Source organism: Schistocerca nitens, chromosome 9 (genome assembly GCF_023898315.1).
Source record: "Schistocerca nitens isolate TAMUIC-IGC-003100 chromosome 9, iqSchNite1.1, whole genome shotgun sequence".
In the NCBI taxonomy this organism is placed as follows: Eukaryota; Metazoa; Arthropoda; class Insecta; order Orthoptera; family Acrididae; genus Schistocerca; species Schistocerca nitens.
The window spans coordinates 226,441,543-226,458,635 of NC_064622.1; the positions used below are offsets into that span (position 1 = coordinate 226,441,543).

At 36.7% G+C, this 17,093-nt stretch overlaps 1 protein-coding gene across 1 annotated transcript in view; it reads right to left on the reverse strand.

Moving 5' to 3' along the window:
* Positions 1–4,586: 4,586 nt before the first annotated feature.
* LOC126204142 (NADPH oxidase 4-like) overlaps positions 4,587–17,093 on the reverse strand; it is a 201,134-nt gene continuing 188,627 nt past the window's right edge. Inside the window, exons 15-16 of the mRNA XM_049938552.1 lie at positions 8,217–8,317; positions 4,587–4,826 (exon numbers count right to left, since the gene is read on the reverse strand). Coding sequence (XP_049794509.1) covers positions 4,709–4,826; positions 8,217–8,317 — 219 coding nt within the window. The 3' untranslated portion in view covers positions 4,587–4,708. The remainder of the gene's footprint in view (positions 4,827–8,216; positions 8,318–17,093) is intronic.

Genomic DNA, 17,093 nt, shown 5'->3' on the forward strand with positions numbered 1-17,093 from the left:
CTTACCCCTACCACCCAGACTGCTTCTCCCATCATGCGCATTTGCTTGCAGTCTGACCTTGGTAGCCAGAGACAATGGTCAAGTGTCTGTGTGTTGCATTTGCTTATGTGTGTTTTGTCCAAATTGAAGAAGGCTTTTTTGGTCCAAAGCTTACTTGTTTAGCAGGCTTTTTGTTGCACCTGTCTGTGACTCTACATTTCCACTTTATGGTGACTCAGAATCTATCCTTTCCATAATACTTTCAATAATAAGAGTATGTGTGCTACTGAGTCAGCTTTCTTTTGGAGTTTGAAGAATACTGCATCTACTTGACTGTCTTGTTCCATGGTTTTTAGGGTGTCATGTGAGAAAAGTGCTTGGCCTGGAGGATGTCATTCTATTCAAGATACTTCAATACAATTAAGCTCAGAAAGATTCTACAGCAAATGTATGTGAAGTAAACTGTACAGTACTTTCATGTATCGCTTCTGCTGTTCTTCTTGTACAGGGTAACTCATAGGAAGTAGTATATTTTCATTTGGTTTTTGTGAGGTTTAGCATATGATTACACAAAATAGGATCTATAGATAGCTTTTCTGTACACATTTGCAGTACTGAAAAGCCAAACACAAGTTTATTTCTTTAAAAGATCATCACAAAAATGGCTACCAGCAATGTCAATGCATTGTTGAAGACTTTGCTGAAAGACCTCATTGCATTATCACTCATTTCTTGAGGAACAGCCTCTATCTCTTCCCGGATTGCAGCTTTCAAACCAGTAATGTGTACTTGCCATGAAAAACTTTTTGCTGGACATAACATCACAGAAAAAAGTCAGAAGATGAAAGATGTGATTTTTCTGGCTACAGGGTATCACCAAATTGTAAGTGTAATCGATATGGAAAGTGGTGCCTCAGTGTAGTCTATGAACCATGAGCCATATGGTCTGTAGCCATATCATATTTAGATGGCAATGTCCCTCCAATTGCAGAATAAATAAATAATCGTGGCCACATACCACTCAGAACTGACATTCACTGGCCAGCTGTTGTTATCTTCAATAAAATATGACCCAATGATACCAATAGACTGTTAAACAGCATACTAGATGAACTTTGGGCTACCCTGTGCCTTTTCATGAATAAGCTATGAGTTTGTGTCTGAGTAATATCAGAAGTTTTGTTTATTGATAAACTCCTTCGGATGAAAGTTTGCCTCATCAGATGTAACAAGAATTGTCAGAAATGCATCATCCTGGTCAATCCTGTCCGTAATGTAGTGCAGAAACTGTGCCTATTCACTTTATTTCCTGGCTGTATCTGTTGAGTCACTTGCAGCTTATAAGGATGACAAAACTTTAAATCCTGTTTTACAGTCCTCCACAAAGACATGTAACAGATTTCTAATATTCTGGAAGGGTAATGGACAAATTGCTGTGGGCCTTATTGTAGAGCTGCACACACTCGTTGGATATTTTCCAGTGTTTGAACTGCCATTGCAGGTACCTATGTTCCACATTGGTTACAGATGTCTCATGTCATTGTTTTATCCACCTGGATATTGTGTGTGAATTTGTAAGGGACCAAACTGCTGAGGTCATCGGTCCCTAGACTTACACACTACTTAAACTGGCGTATGCTAAGAACAACACACAAATCCATGCTCGACTTGAACCTCCAACGAGAGGGGCCATGCAATCTGTGACACGGCACCTCTTAACCACGTGGGCACTCCACCTGGATATTGTCATTCTCTCTAGAACATAGAAATGGAAATCTCTTCCATGGCACATTATGTGTTTGATAGTCACAATGCTCTGCCCACAACGGAAATCCTCCACTGGTTCAATACACTCCTGCACCAGCCCACATTCCATATGAATTGCATGAAATTCTATGTGAGTCTAATTAGATGCAATAGACTGTGCAAGCCCATATACATCGTGGCAGGGTGGCTAGTTAAAAATGTACTATTAGCTGTGGGCCACCATGTTGAGGGATGTGACCTGTGCTTTCTTTCAGCCACTATGCACAGTTTCTTATTCCTTGGATCTTTGATGTATTATGGTTAAAAGAGGTGTTAACTCAGCCGCAAATTCGATATAGCATTTGGTAGAGATTAAATCAGGCCCTTGAGCTTTACTCAATTTTAACAATTTTAGCCGTTTCTTAAGCCCGCTGACACTAATATAACTTTTTCATGTTTGTAGTGGTACAAGAATTGAATTGGGGCATTACTTCTGGGTTTTTCTTTGTGAAGGAACATTTGAAAATGGAGTTAAGTTTCTTGCTTTTGCTTTGCAACCCTCAGTTCATCTCCTGTTTCATCCACGAGTGTCTGGACACTAACTTTGGTGCCGTTAGCAGTCTCTTCAAATGATCAGAATTTCTTCATGTTTTTTTAAAGTTCTTTCAATAATAATCTGCTATGGTAGTCACTGAAGGCTTCACACATTGCCCTCTTGACAGTTATGCATGTTTCATTCAGCATCTCTCTATCTATAATCCTATGCTTTGTTTTATCTCTATTATACAGTAGTCTTTGTTTCTTTAGAAGTTTCTTTACAGTGACTGTTTACCATGGAGGGTCTGTCCCATCATGAACTGCTGTATTCTGCAAGGCACATATCTGTGCACAAAAGCATTAGTAACTCAGTCCTTATTTCACTATGAAGCACAGGTGGAGCCCCATAAAAGTGACATGCAGCCTGAATGCCTCACAACTAGCCAAAAAAGAAAGCTGTTGCTTTTTTTTTCTTCATTGCTGGTTTTGTATCTTGCTTGCTGAGAGCATCTGTTTGTCTTTGATTACACATTTGTGCAACTTTAGCTGAACTTTGATTTACCTGAAATTGATTCACAAGCCATCTTGTACAACTTCTACCTTATTGATTTAAAGTTCCGTAATAATTTTGTCTTGTGAAAAATGTAAAAGGAAATGTCCAGTTTATTCAGTGGAGACAGACTTGTGATGAAGCAAGCCAGGATAATTTTACTTCCCCTCTTGTTTTGCCATCTGCATCCTTAAAAATTCATTTTTTCACTTCTGACTAATTAGACTAATTACCATTCATATACACATATATAATCTGCATTTTCATAAAAGAGAAAAGTTGGCCCTTAGTCTTAAAGAATATACCACCAGATCTAATTTTGTGTTTTGTTTTATGTATGTAACTGAATTTCTATTTTATTTTGCCTATATCTAGTTAGTAACTTTTGTTATAGGGTGAAATCAGTTATTGTTTTGTAACTTAATAATTATAAACATTTGGAAGACAAAATGCTAGTATTTTTAAAGTATTTATTTGGCTCTATTCAAAAAATGTTAGCAAAGCCAGCCCTTAATTAATTCCAAAGTAATAAACAGTTTTGTCAAAAGTATTGTTTGCATAACTATGTGTGTTAATTTCATGATTTAAACAAATAATTTGGTTTAACCCTTGTAGTAGGAGAAACTGTTTAACAAAAGGTGGTGCTCAGTAGATTTAATGAGTTAAGTTTTAAATGTAATTTCTGTAAATTTAACTTCAAACCATCTGTTGTTGCAGTACCTATTATTGTGAGGGTAAATAAGGGCCCAATTTTTGGTCCCAAGACAGTCAGTCCACAGCCAAGTTTCAGACAAGAACCTGTGTTGGTTATAACAACAACAATGCATCAAATTAACTGTGAAATAAGTATAACACAATTAGGGTGTGTGTTAAAACAATGACAGTGTCTATTCAATATGTACCGCAATATTCTGCAAGACTTGTGAACTGTGTGGTTAGGTTTTTACTGCTCACATTTGTTCAACAGTAAACTATTGTAGCAGTATGTGGAGGTTTGGCTGCAAACTATTAATGCAGCTGATGGAAAGTTAAAACAATGGTACACTGGCCATATATAACTGTGAATTATTAGAGGGTTGTGATCAGTGAAAGTAAACTACTGTGAAATGCAACAGTGCGCATGTCGGCTACATTATTTAAAGTAGTCAGTGTTTTACTTCCACACCCCATTTTTCAGCAAGTATCACAATGCAGTACTTTGACACTGAGGACAACAAACGAAGAAATAAAGAAGGCGAACTGTCACAGACTGACAGAGACTTATGAATTTAAGCTCTCTCATGAAAATGAAATATTAAGTTTGGAAATGATTAAAAATTTGTTTGCATATTATGACTGAGTGATTGATGTTCTGAACTTTAGTATACTCATGATTGCCATTTGAACTCTGATTCACTGAAGCAAAATGTAAAACAAAGCATTTAAAAATCAAGAATTGTAGCTTTGCTGAAATTTGACATACATCAATTTATGTTCACAGTATCTAGTATTTTTGTATTTTCTCAAGAAACTACCAAGAGGATTTAATTGCTTAAACAGACAACTGAAGGTTTGTCTGACTAAATCAACCTGTGATTTTGTTAGAGCTCCCAGTTTAAAATAATTATCACAATAATAAATCTCATACATCTGAAACACGATTCAGTCTTGCTTCCGTATTTTAGTGACTAAGCCAACTATTTTGTACAGTGAATATTTTTTCTGCTGATTTCATGATTATTAGTGTTTCCAACAGTTTGAGGTTAATCAGATCTGTCTGAATAAAGAAAGAAACTATAACAAAATCAAATATATTTAACAAAATGACAATACAAAATAATATAATACAATATTCCAAAAATATTCTTGAACAATAAAACCCTATCTTTGGTATTTTTGGCAGTTTCAACTGCACTCTCAAAATGATTCACACATGAATCTGAATGATGTGCCATTTTTTGAACATTTATAACAATGTTTTTTAATTTCTTTTGTTAATGATGTTGGACCACTGGCAAATACTGCAACATTTGGCCTGTAAAGAAATTATTGTGATTAGAATGTTTAGATAAAGGAGGAGAACAGTAAGCTATCTTAATGAAAATGGGGACAAACCCTGACTACATTAAACTGAACAAATAGAGTATTTTTTTCTTTTTACACAGGCATACATGTTTCTTTTGTGAAAATCTCTAGTTTTTAAAAGAATATTTGGGACCAATGAACACTACTCAGTGATACATCATATTATTGTAGTAATGGTTATGAATATACAAAAATATTTAATTTTAAGAGCAGAAGCACTGAGTTGAAGGCAGGCACATAAACAAGACTGAAAGCTTCTTTAGCATGAGTCCTTTTTCAGCTTTTGTGTGTGTGTGTGTGTGTGTGTGTGTGTGTGTGTGTGTGTACGTGAGAGAGAGAAAGAGAGAGAGAGAGAGAGAGAGAGAGAGAAATATCTCCAAACTTAGTCTACAGACGAATTCTCCATGTCATATCCTTACATACCCCTGACCCTCCCTCATCACCCACTATACTCCTGGACTGGTATAAATGAACCATATCCTTTTCCAGAGCTTCAGCTATTTATCATTGTGCTTAGAAATGAGGGATGTACTATCCATATGTATTTGTAGGATGTAACTTTAATTTTGGTATTGTTAATAATGATACTTTTAGCGATGGTAACGGTTGGTTTACTGTTGCCTTTGTGAAACTTGTATCAGTGTTCTTGCAGCTGCTGCACTGGAGTGTTAAGATTCATGTAATGTGATTACTTATCATGCATGTCATATTGGTGGTTAGATAATAAAGATTTTGGAAGACACAGGTGCCTGACCTCTATGATACATCCACCCAGCGCATCCTGTTCCAGTCCTCTCACAGGATTATTCTTTTCCATCAGCAGTGGGGCCAACTGTTAAAGCAATTCAGTAATACACCAGCTCTGTTGCAGTTTCTGTGGAATGTATGTGTGTAGGACCATCAACTAGTTGGCCACCTGAAAGAATGGCCATTCCCAGCTGTGGCCAAGCACTGACATGACAGACCAGTGACAGAACATACTGCTGGCACAACATACTCATTTCAATGGCTACTCCACAACTTCTGCGATATGGATCCATCTCCCCAACACCAGCCTCTCTGAACTACTTAGATGGGAGTTCTCCTTGCTGTACCTCCTTCATTTCCGTAACCCTCCTGCCCTCAATCTCTGCTACCCCCCCCCCCCCCTGCTCTAAACAATGGAAATCCAATGGTTCTCGAATACAACCTAGCATGACAGCAAGATTAGTGATTCATTAATCTGCAAACATATAGGAAATTGAGTAAAGACTTTACTGACAAATTTCTTAGAACTGTTACGCGGTTGATAAAGAAGTCATCTATTGAATAGAGTGTTCAGAAAAGTCGGTTCAATTCATTTGCACCACCACCAAGACTTTATCGATTGCAGAAGGTGCACAAAGAACATGATCCTTTAAGATCTATAGCGAGCGTTATTGTTTCGCCCACATAGTCTATTGTCAAGTTCTTGAAAACATTATTACGACCATATGTTGGCCGATTGGATTCATATATCAAGAATTCAGCATATTTTATCAGTAAGTTAAATGGCATAGTGGTACAGCCAGAGGACATATTAGTTAGTTTTGATATGGTATCGCTATTCATTGTGGTTCCACTCAACAGTGTTGCAACAGCTGAATTGGATTTTTCCTCCCAATGTTACAGAATTGTCTAAATATTGCCTCACAACAATATATTTAGAATGGAACAATGAGTTCTGTGAACAGATGGATGGTGTCACTTTGGGGAGTCCTTAAGCCCACTTAGGGAGTCATTTAGCCCACTTATAACAAACTGATTTATGGAAAAATTTGAGGAGCAGCATTGGAAACAGCGAACAAGATAACGAATATTTGGTTCTGGTATGTGGCTGATACGTTTATTTTGTTGTCATGTGGCAGGGAAGAACAAGATCATTTCCACAAACATCTCAATGAGATCAATTCAAAGATTCAGTTTCTCATGGAGGAGGAGACAATGGAAGTTTACAAGAAAGAAGATGGTAGCTTGCACCACACAGTTTATTGAACCCCCCCCCCCCCCCCCCCCACACACACACACACACTGTTTCCTACATGGGATTCCAACCACCACTCACAACAAAAGTGAAACAATATAAAAACGTTTGCAGATAGAGCAAGGCAAATTCGCAAACTAGAGTTGTTTGACAAAGAATTAAAACATCTCACCAACACATTACTCAAGAATGGTTATTCACTCACAGAGGTGAAAAAAGTGTTAAGACTACCATGTAGAAATCATGGCAATGTCCAAGCAGCAATGAAATCGGAAGTTTTCCTGCCATTCATTAAGGACATTGCTGACCGCATAGGAAAAATCTTAAGAAAGTGGAACATCATGGTAATCTACAAACCCACATGGAGGGTAAAAGTTCACCTAAAACCTGCCAAGGATGCTCACCTACTGCTGGAAAAAGCAGGAATTTATAGGATTCCATGTAGTTGTGGGGAGGTGTCCATGGATACTACAAAAAGAACAGTGAAAAAATGACTGGAAGAACATAAGGGCAATTGCAGAAGAGGGGAGGTTGACAGATCAGCTGTTGCGGAACATACTTTGCAGCCAGGAGGCCACCACATTCATTTTAATAGGATTCAAGTACTGGCAGCCACAAGCAGATACCATGAAAGGCTATACAGAGGCCATACAGATTTCAGTAGGAAGGAGGCAGGCATGAAATTTTATGAAATCTGGATTCTGGTTTGAAGAAGACATATACTAGTCTTTCACCATGGGGTGACAGCAACAAGGGATGATGGCGTTTGATGACGGCCAATTGTACTCATGTTATTCTCAGACTCCCATCTCAACCTTTTCTTTGTTTCCGTATTTCTAAATCTTTAGTTTCTACTTGGACATTACAGTTCACTTTGAGTTAAGTTCTCATCTTCTGTCTCTGAAAACATGAATTTTAACTGTTAGCTCACTAGCTTCTGAGCTACTTCCTTGCACCTTGTCTCTCTTACAACCAACAGAATGAAAAAAATATGTCCTTCCCTCTAGTGCTCGTGCATCTTACTCATTATTTCTGTTTATGCCACCCATTTCTCCCGACAAAGCAACTATTTAAAAGGTCTAGTGGAGGAGATAAAACTTTTTTTTAATTTTTATTTCAAAGGCTGTCAGCTCCATATCAGTTGGTTCTGTTTGAGAGTAGGTAAGCAGATACTGTGTTACTGTCTTTATTTGTTTCCTGTGGGAAATTTAAAAGGACAATTTGAATATAAAATTTAAAAAAATATTCTTCTCACTTCTATTCATCGGAATAAACAAACAAAATTCACAATAAAAGCGAACATTGAATGAAGTAAACTATAATTCTTTGCTTACTCACCTTCTGTACATATTTTTCCATTGTTTAAAAAGACTACCCCACTTTGGACGACCATTCTGAAGTCGGTGTAACAAAACCTTGTATTTCTGGCTAATTTCAACCTGCAAAAAATGAAAAACTATTCAGCCACAATATTTATGCTGAAATCAGTATCTTAAGTAATAAGGAAATTAGCTTTGTACTCATTCAATCTGTTATGTTGCAATGTAAAGAGAAGGGAACAGATACTAGATGAAACAGAATTATATGGAACGCATACTGTTGTAATAATAATCTGCCAGAGCTGCTCTTTTATATTTAATTCACCATTACTGATTTCAAATGATGCCTCACTCTCATATTTATATAGTTTTTGGTTTTAGGTATAATTTTTAATAATGTGATAAGATCGTAAATGTTATTCTTCAATTATGTGCTACTCTTGTTTTGTCATATTTGAGCATGACTGTTACAATCACAGTCTAACATAATAGTCATGACACTCCATCATTTTTTTGTTGCCCACTGTGACATCAGAGCACCAAGCAGCCAAAAAGTTATACTGTTGAGTTTGGTGAGATCTTGTGAAAGTGAAAGCAGATCTTAATTGTTTATATTGATCTGCAGAATAGTTTTTTACAGATGGGAGCACCCATAGTGCAATAAACTGTAGCAATAACAATAAGAAGGCACCACATTTGTCTTTTTTTTTACGTTTCCTAATGACCCTAGGAAGTGTGCATCGCTACTCTACAAAACAGTTTATTTATGATCTTATTGTAACTTACAGATATTTGCTGGGGAACGTCACATTCTTTATGAACAAAAAAATTGCTAGTAAAAAGCAGAAGACCTGATATTTTGCAGAAAAGTATCACATAACTACTCTAGAATGTTATATTTTCTTCACAACTTTTCCAGTCAAATTAGTGAATGTGGAACATAGGAAACGTGTACGGAATGCAATACCTACATTATTTAACATATCAGATAAGCTACCACAACTGTAACTGAAGGAAAAACCACATAGACATGATAATAAAAGAACAGAAACAATAAAACTGTTTCTCAACACAGAAGAAACCAATTCCAGAATTGTTACTGCATCTGAGCCACAAATGGCACTAATCTTCACCACATTTGCTTCTGAAGCAAAAGTAATTAAATTTACAAAAATATTTATTTATTAGAGATTCAAGTAAAGTGTAAGAGGTTGCAAAACATCTGGTTCCCAACAAAGTCACCACATGAGGAGGAAAGTGCGTATCATGATAAGAACAAGCAAGAGAAATGTATTCTTTTCATGCATGAAAAATGTGATTATATTCTCTTGCTTTCAGCAGAATAAACTTCTATTATACACACATTGGAAGGTATTTCTTAATCATTAAGTTGTAACTTATGTCACTGAATCAGGGAGATTCAACTGTTTTTATACATATTTCACAATCATTCATGTCTCTTGATAATTTATTAATATTTGGAACACAAAAATGTAATACCCATTTTGATAAGTAACTAGAAAAATAATTAAAAACAAACTTTAATTTTACAGCTGCTTTCTCACTGCTTGGGGTGCTAGTGTTGCACCAACTGTCACATGATAACATTTTTCATAGCAGTGAGTGTCGCAACTGTACATGTTAGACTGTGGTTGCAATATTAATCTCTGTGACAGAGATGTTATTTGTTACTCAATTTATATCTTTAATGAAAATCACTTTATATTGTTTGTAAAATTCAGAAAAAAGGCAGTTCTAAATTTTACACATAACATAAACAAACTTTCATCAAAAATATTAACAAATCATAATTTGACACATAAATCAATACTGTAACAGTGCATGCAAAAATATGACAAAATAAAAGTAAACAGTAATGGAAAATTGACATTTAAAATCTTATAATGTAAGTAAAAATTGTACATATTAATAAAGGCTTGACTATATTTACATACTGCTTGAGAGTGAATAATCACTAGAAACCAGTAGTGGTAAATAAAATATAAAAAAAGCAGCTCTGGCGGTTTATTACTGCAACAGGATACACTTCAAACAATTTGTTGGCCAATTTCAGTTGAAAAAAAAAAGTGGAATTTGTTGTGGGATGTCATGGAATATTTGCACTTCAGCTCCTATGGTTTCATGAAGTTCCAACTATTTGTAGCCTTTCTGTCATTGAGTTTTTTGTTGGGAAACCAGAACATCATAGATTTTCATAAGTGTTCACAGAAAGTCTACAGAGAACTGGCAATGAACAGAATACAGTGAGTTGTTTTGGGTGATGCATCCGTCATTCTCACAATGAAGTGACACTAACCTGTCTGATCACATGTACGCCGGCCAGCCGCACATAGCTGTGATAACTGCAGTGCTGAAACGTGCAGATATTCTCATTCGAGGATACTGATGGAACACAAACAGACACCTCACAGTTCAACTGGATATCTCTGTTGGGAGTGCTGAACACTTATCCATCAGTTGGGATACGCAAAGGGATGTGCCTGCTAGGATCCTTGCTGCCTAACAGAAGACCATAAAGAGCAACGAAGGACCATCTGTGCAGAATTACTTGCACAGTACAAGGCTGATCATGACAGTTTTTTGTCAAACATTGCCATAGGTGATGAAACATGAGTTCATCACTTTGAAAAGGAAACAAAATGGCAATCCATGTTGTGAAGTGGCACCATACCACCTCTCCTCCGAAGAATAAGTTCGAAGCTGCACCCTCAGCTGGTAAATTCATGGTGATGGTCTTCTGCGACCCTGAAGGGGTTATTCTATTTCTATTCACAGTGCAGTAATCAACTCTGAAATGCATTGTGCTGTCCTCAGGTAACTGAAGAAATGACTTCAACATGTTTGTTGTCACAAAAATGCAAATGAACTCTCCTTCTTCTCCATGAAAACGCAAGGTCTCTGAGAGGAGGTTGCAAAATTTCATTGGTCTGTTCTTCCACATTAATCCTACAACCCAGATCTTGCATCTTCTGAAATCCGTTTGGCCCAATGAAGGATGCACTCCATGGACAGCAGTATGTGGATGTCAGGGAGGCTTTTGATGCAGCAAGATGTTGGTTCTGATGTCAACCAGTAGGGTGGTACCATGCTGGCATACAGGCCCTCCAAGTAAGGTGGTGTAAGACCATCTCATTGAATGAAGATTATATTGAAAAACAGGATTTTGTAGCCAAAAGAGGGGTGGGGGGTGTAATGGTCCGCCTAAGTCGTTGTAGATATTGCTAATTGCTGTAATCGCACTATTTCACTCCCATTTACGGAGCTTGTTAGCACTTGATGTTAGGTTGGCGCCATTACAATGCATTGTAGTAATCGCTGCTGCTTGCTGGATCGCTGCTGTGTCTCGATGCTGATGCTGGCTCTAAATCTGGTTGTCTAGGTTTAAAAACATGAGGTCCCGTGTTTTTCATGTGCTTTTGATGATAAAGAACGAGCGAAACCAACACATATGTAAACATCATATATTTATTACTTTGGTGGCCATATTAATTCCACTGTCCACCAAAGACCATAACACAACACGAAGTAGTACTTCCTTTACATGTTCTTTACATTGTTTATCCATCCCAAACAATAACACAGAAACACACTTCACCAAAGTGACATTCCGACTGCCTTCGACTGCCCCCGACTGCCTCTCGACCCTTCTCGCTGCTTGTATTTATAACATTGTCAAAGAACTACTAAAAAGAGATATAGTTTATAAGTCACATGTACATCTGTTATCATAATTTGTGCAGAAAAGTTATTAATTTGCATTGAGTGACATAATTTAACATGTTATTAAAATGACAGACAGATTTGTTGACTTGACAGAATAATTCTTTGTTACAAAAAGGTCGTTTTTTTAGAAGTTTGTCAATTGACTTCTCTAATTTGCATAAATAAGTAAGTAACATGAATGATTAAGAATTACATTGGTTTTCGTCTAAAATAGGATTGATTACGTGAATACCGAGTGAAAACGCTCCTAGTGAACAAATAGGTTTCACTGGGTGATTTTTATTTAAGGAGATCCAAAATACCTAAGTTGGCCACTATTTTTCGTACTTCATATTAATTATTTAAGATGAACTTAGCGTTTTTACATGATGACATTTGCTGTATCAGTGATCAAGTGATATTAACTTTTGTGTGGGTCAGTTATTCATTATAATTTAATGGGTTGACTGTTTATGGAGACATGTTATGCAATCATTGTTAACATACACAATAACTTTTCTATAATCATAAATACTCGTTAAACTGGTTGAATTTGGAAGGGATCGCATACTTCATTAAAGTAAAGCCTTTAATATGTTCCGTTACAGGGGGGAGGGTAATATGGTGTATTGGAATCCTGAATAAAACCAACCATTCAGAAAAAATATGTTGTATTACTATTGAATGGCCCCAGTACTTACACCATGCAGAAATGATAACTGAAGCATGTAATCCATTTAGGAAACTGACTCCTGGAAACTAATTTATTTTTAACTGTTAAGAGATAAAGAGTTGGAGAAGTGCTTCTTTATTTATGCCACTCATTCTATTTCTCTAATGTGTCTGGATTATTTTTGATGTTATTTAAAAAGACAATCAAAATGTTGTTGTAGTGTTACTCTGTTACTGTTTTGTAAGCAGTTCTTCTCTCAATAAATATAATGTGTGGGATACAACAGTTTTAGTTCATTAAAATAATGATTATGGGCCCAGTTGTGCTAATTGAGAAAATAGGAAACTGTGTTAGTGTCAATTAGCCAATCTATAAAACTCATACATGTGGTGAACACAAAATAATTAGCCAATCTATAAAACTCATACATGTGGTGAACACAAAATATCTGCCAATACAGGCTGACCATTTTCATGCATTGCACTTCGAAAATGTTAATTGACCCTGAGCTGTGTTTGCGATTTCAAGGAAAAGAAAATAACAGTAAAATGGGTAGATGTGATGGAGAACAGACACACTTCTGAGAAATTAAATGGAGTGAATTACGCTTTCTGATTGTATCAGACAAAAATGATTCAAACAGACTCTGATTTGTGGACTATAATTCAAACTGGTGAGATGGAACCTGATGAAGGTACGTCAGCTGTTGATTAAAAGGCATGTTCAACACTTCAAGGGAAGGAGCTAGCAAAAGTTATACTTCCCATATGCAACGAGCAACAAATGCATGTAAGAAATTTGTCAAATCCAAAAATAGTATATGGGAAGAACGTCAAGAAATATTCACCCCAAGGGGTAGCAAATTTCACGCTGTGCAACTGAGGCAGAAGTTATATTCACTAAAAATGAAGAATTGTGAATGTATGGAAAATTATTTAGGACTGATAAACAAAACTGTAGCAGATCTAAGGGGAGAACATTGGAGACAAAAATGAAGACTGGAACAAAAAAAAACCTTTTTTTGTAATCAGTTGATGTTGGATCAAAATAAATAAATAAATATAAAGGTGCAGATTTAGCACAACCATAGGTTGTACAGAGTTTCATGGAAAGCATAAGGGAACGATTGACAGGAATGGGGGAAAGAAATACATTAGAAGAAGAATGGGAAGCTTTGACGGATGAAATAGTGAAGGCAGAAGAGGATCAAGTAGGTAAAAAGATGAGGGCTAGTAGAAATCCTTGGGTAACAGGAGAAATATTGAATTTATTTGATGAAAGGAGAAAATAAAAAAATGCGGTAAATGAAGCAGGCCAAAAGAAATACAAACGTCTCAAAAATGAGATCGACAGGAAGTGCAAAATAGCTAAGCAGGGATGGCTAGAGGACAAATGTAAGGATGTAGAGGCTTATCTCACGAGGGGTAAGATAGATACTGCCTACAGGAAAATTAAAGAGACCTTTGGAGAAAAGAGAACCACTTGTATGAATATCAAGAGCTCAGATGGAATCCCAGTTCTAAGCAAAGAAGGGAAAGCAGAAAGGTGGAAAGAGTATATAGAGGGTCTATACAAGGGTGATGTACTTGAGGGCAATATTATGGAAATGGAAGAGGATGTAGATGAAGATGAAATGGGAGATATGATTCTGCATGAAGAGTTTTACAGAGCACTGAAAGACCTGAGTCGAAACAAGGCCCCGGGAGAAGACAACATTCCCTTAGAACTACTGACAGCCTTGGGAGAGCCAGTCCTGACATAACTCTACCATATGGTGAGCAAGATGTATGAGACAGGTGAAATACCCTCAGACTTCAAGAAGAATATAATAATTCCAATCCAAAAGAAAGCAGGTGTTGACAGATGTGAAAATTACCGAACAGTCACGGCTGCAAAATACTAACGCGAATTCTTTACAGACGAATGGAAAAATTGGTAGAAGCTGACCTCGGGGAAGATCAGTTTGGATTCCATAGAAATATTGGAACACTTGAGGCAATACTGACCCTACGGCTTATCTTAGAAGCTAGATTAATGAAAGGCAAACCTACGTTTCTAGCATTTGTAGACTTAGAGAAAGCTTTTGACAATGTTGACTGGAATACTCTCTTTAAAATTCTGAAAGTGGCAGGGGTAAAATGCAGGGAGCGAAAGGCTATTTACAATTTGCACAGAAACCAGATGGCAGTTATAAGAGTCGAGGGGCATGAAAGGTAAGCAGGGGTTGGGAAGGGAGTGAGACAGGGTTGTAGCCTCTCCCCGATGCTATTCAATCTGTATATTGAGCAAGCAGTAAAGGAAACAAAAGAAAAGTTCAGAGAAGGCATTAAAATCCATGGAGAAGAAAGAAAAACTTTGAGGTTTGCTGATGACATTGTAATTCTGTCAGAGACAGCAAAGGACTTACAACAGCAGTTGAACGAAATGGACAGTGTCTTGAATGGAGGGTATAAGATGAACATCAACAAAAGCAAAAACAAGGATAATGGAATGTAGTCGAATTAAGTCGGGTGATGCTGAGGGAATTGGATTAGGAAATGAGACACTTTAAGTAGTAAAGGAGTTTTGCTATTTGGGGAGCCAAATAACTGATGATGGTCAAAGTAGAGAGGATATAAAATGTAGACTGGCAATGCATTTCTGAAGAAGATAAATTTGTTAACATCAAGTATTGATTTAAGTGTCAGGAAGTCGTTTCTGAAAGGTTTTGTATGGAGTGTAGCCATGTATGGAAGTGAAACATGGACGATAAATAGTTTAGACAAGAAGAGAATAGAAGCTTTTGAAATGTGGTGCTACAGAAGAATGCTGAAGATTAGATGGGTAGATCACATAACTAATGAGGAGGTATTGAATAGAACTGGGGAGAAGAGGAGTTTGTGGCACAACTTGACTAGAAGAAGGGATCAGTTGGTAGAACATGTTCTGAGGCATCAAGGGATCACCAATTTAGTACTGGAGGGCAGCGTGGAGGGTAAAAATCGTAGAAGGAGACCAAGAGATGAATACACTAAGCAGATTCAGAAGGATGTAGGCTGCAGTAGGTACTGGGAGATGAAGAAGCTTGCACAGGATAGAGTAGCAAGGAGAGCTGCATCAAACCAGTCTCAGGACTGAAGACCATAACAACAACAACAACAACAACAACAACATTCTGTGTTGACTTCCAGATGAATAGAATGCAGTAGTTACAGCTTTGTGCAACTTGCCAGATACTGCTGCTACAATCTAAAGGTGCCTACTTGTGAAGATGTTAGATGTCATGAATATAAGGAAGATAAACACTCCACAATGTTCTTGAAAACTAGTTCTTGTAATCAAAAGTACTGAAATACACCTCTTAGGGAATGGAACTAAGGACAGGAACAAACAAAGAAAGAACCAACACAGAAGGTAGTTTTGTTTGTTACAACTGTCACAAAGTTTTTCACATATCTACAAATTGTCCTGAAAGAGAGAAATTTAAAAAAAGAACAAAAGAAACTAGGCACGTTTAGCATCAGTGCTGCTTGTGGCACAGTTACACTGATTGCTGATAACTGGATAGTGGATTCCAGAGTAACTCATCTGATGGCTCCAAATGAAAATTATTTTTCAGCTGTCAATAAAAGTATTTGAGCTGGGATTATAACCTTAGCTGATGGCAGAAAAAAAGAAGCAATGGGGAAAGGTACAGTAAAGGTGAAGAAAATTAACAAAAAAGGTTTGCCCAAGGAATTCATAGCTAATAATACACTACTTGTGCCTGAGATTGACCATGCAATCTTATCTGTGGTGGAGCTCACTAAAAAGCATAGAAAGGTTGTTTTCAATAAAGAATGTTGCAAGATCTATGATGAACCTGGAAGAGTGCTCATTAAAACTCAGCAGGAAGATCGTTTATGTTAATAAACAACATCATAAAAAAGGAAGCAGTTCTGGGATTAGACTGTGAAAAAGGTGAAATAAACCTGTGTGATGGCTGTTTGGCAGGTAAATCAACATGAAGACTGTTTCTGAAAACTGTACTACAAGATTTAAAGGAATGAACGATCTCTTTATATCACATTGGGCCTATTGATATTCCAAGTATTGGAGTCAACAGATATTTAATGAGTATTGTGGATGATGCAAACAGATACGTATTTGTGTGTTTCTTAAAAAATAAAGATGAAGTATTTGAGGAATTTAGGAAATGAAAGATCCAAATGGAAAACAAAACCATAAAATACTTGAAGAGAATTTGCACAGGCAATGGCCTAGAATTCTGTTAATGCAAATGGTCAATTCTATGAATCTGAAGGAATTTGGCATAAAGTAACAATGTCATACGCATCTCAGCAAAACAATACAACTAAATGCCTCAACAGAACATTAATGGATATAGTAAAGTCACTGTGGTTAGAAAGTAATTTACTGAAGATTTCTTGGGCTGAGCTGATGTACACTGCAGCATACATAAGAAATTGTGTTACAAATAGCCACAACAATGAAAACATGGCTCATGAATTGTGAACAGAT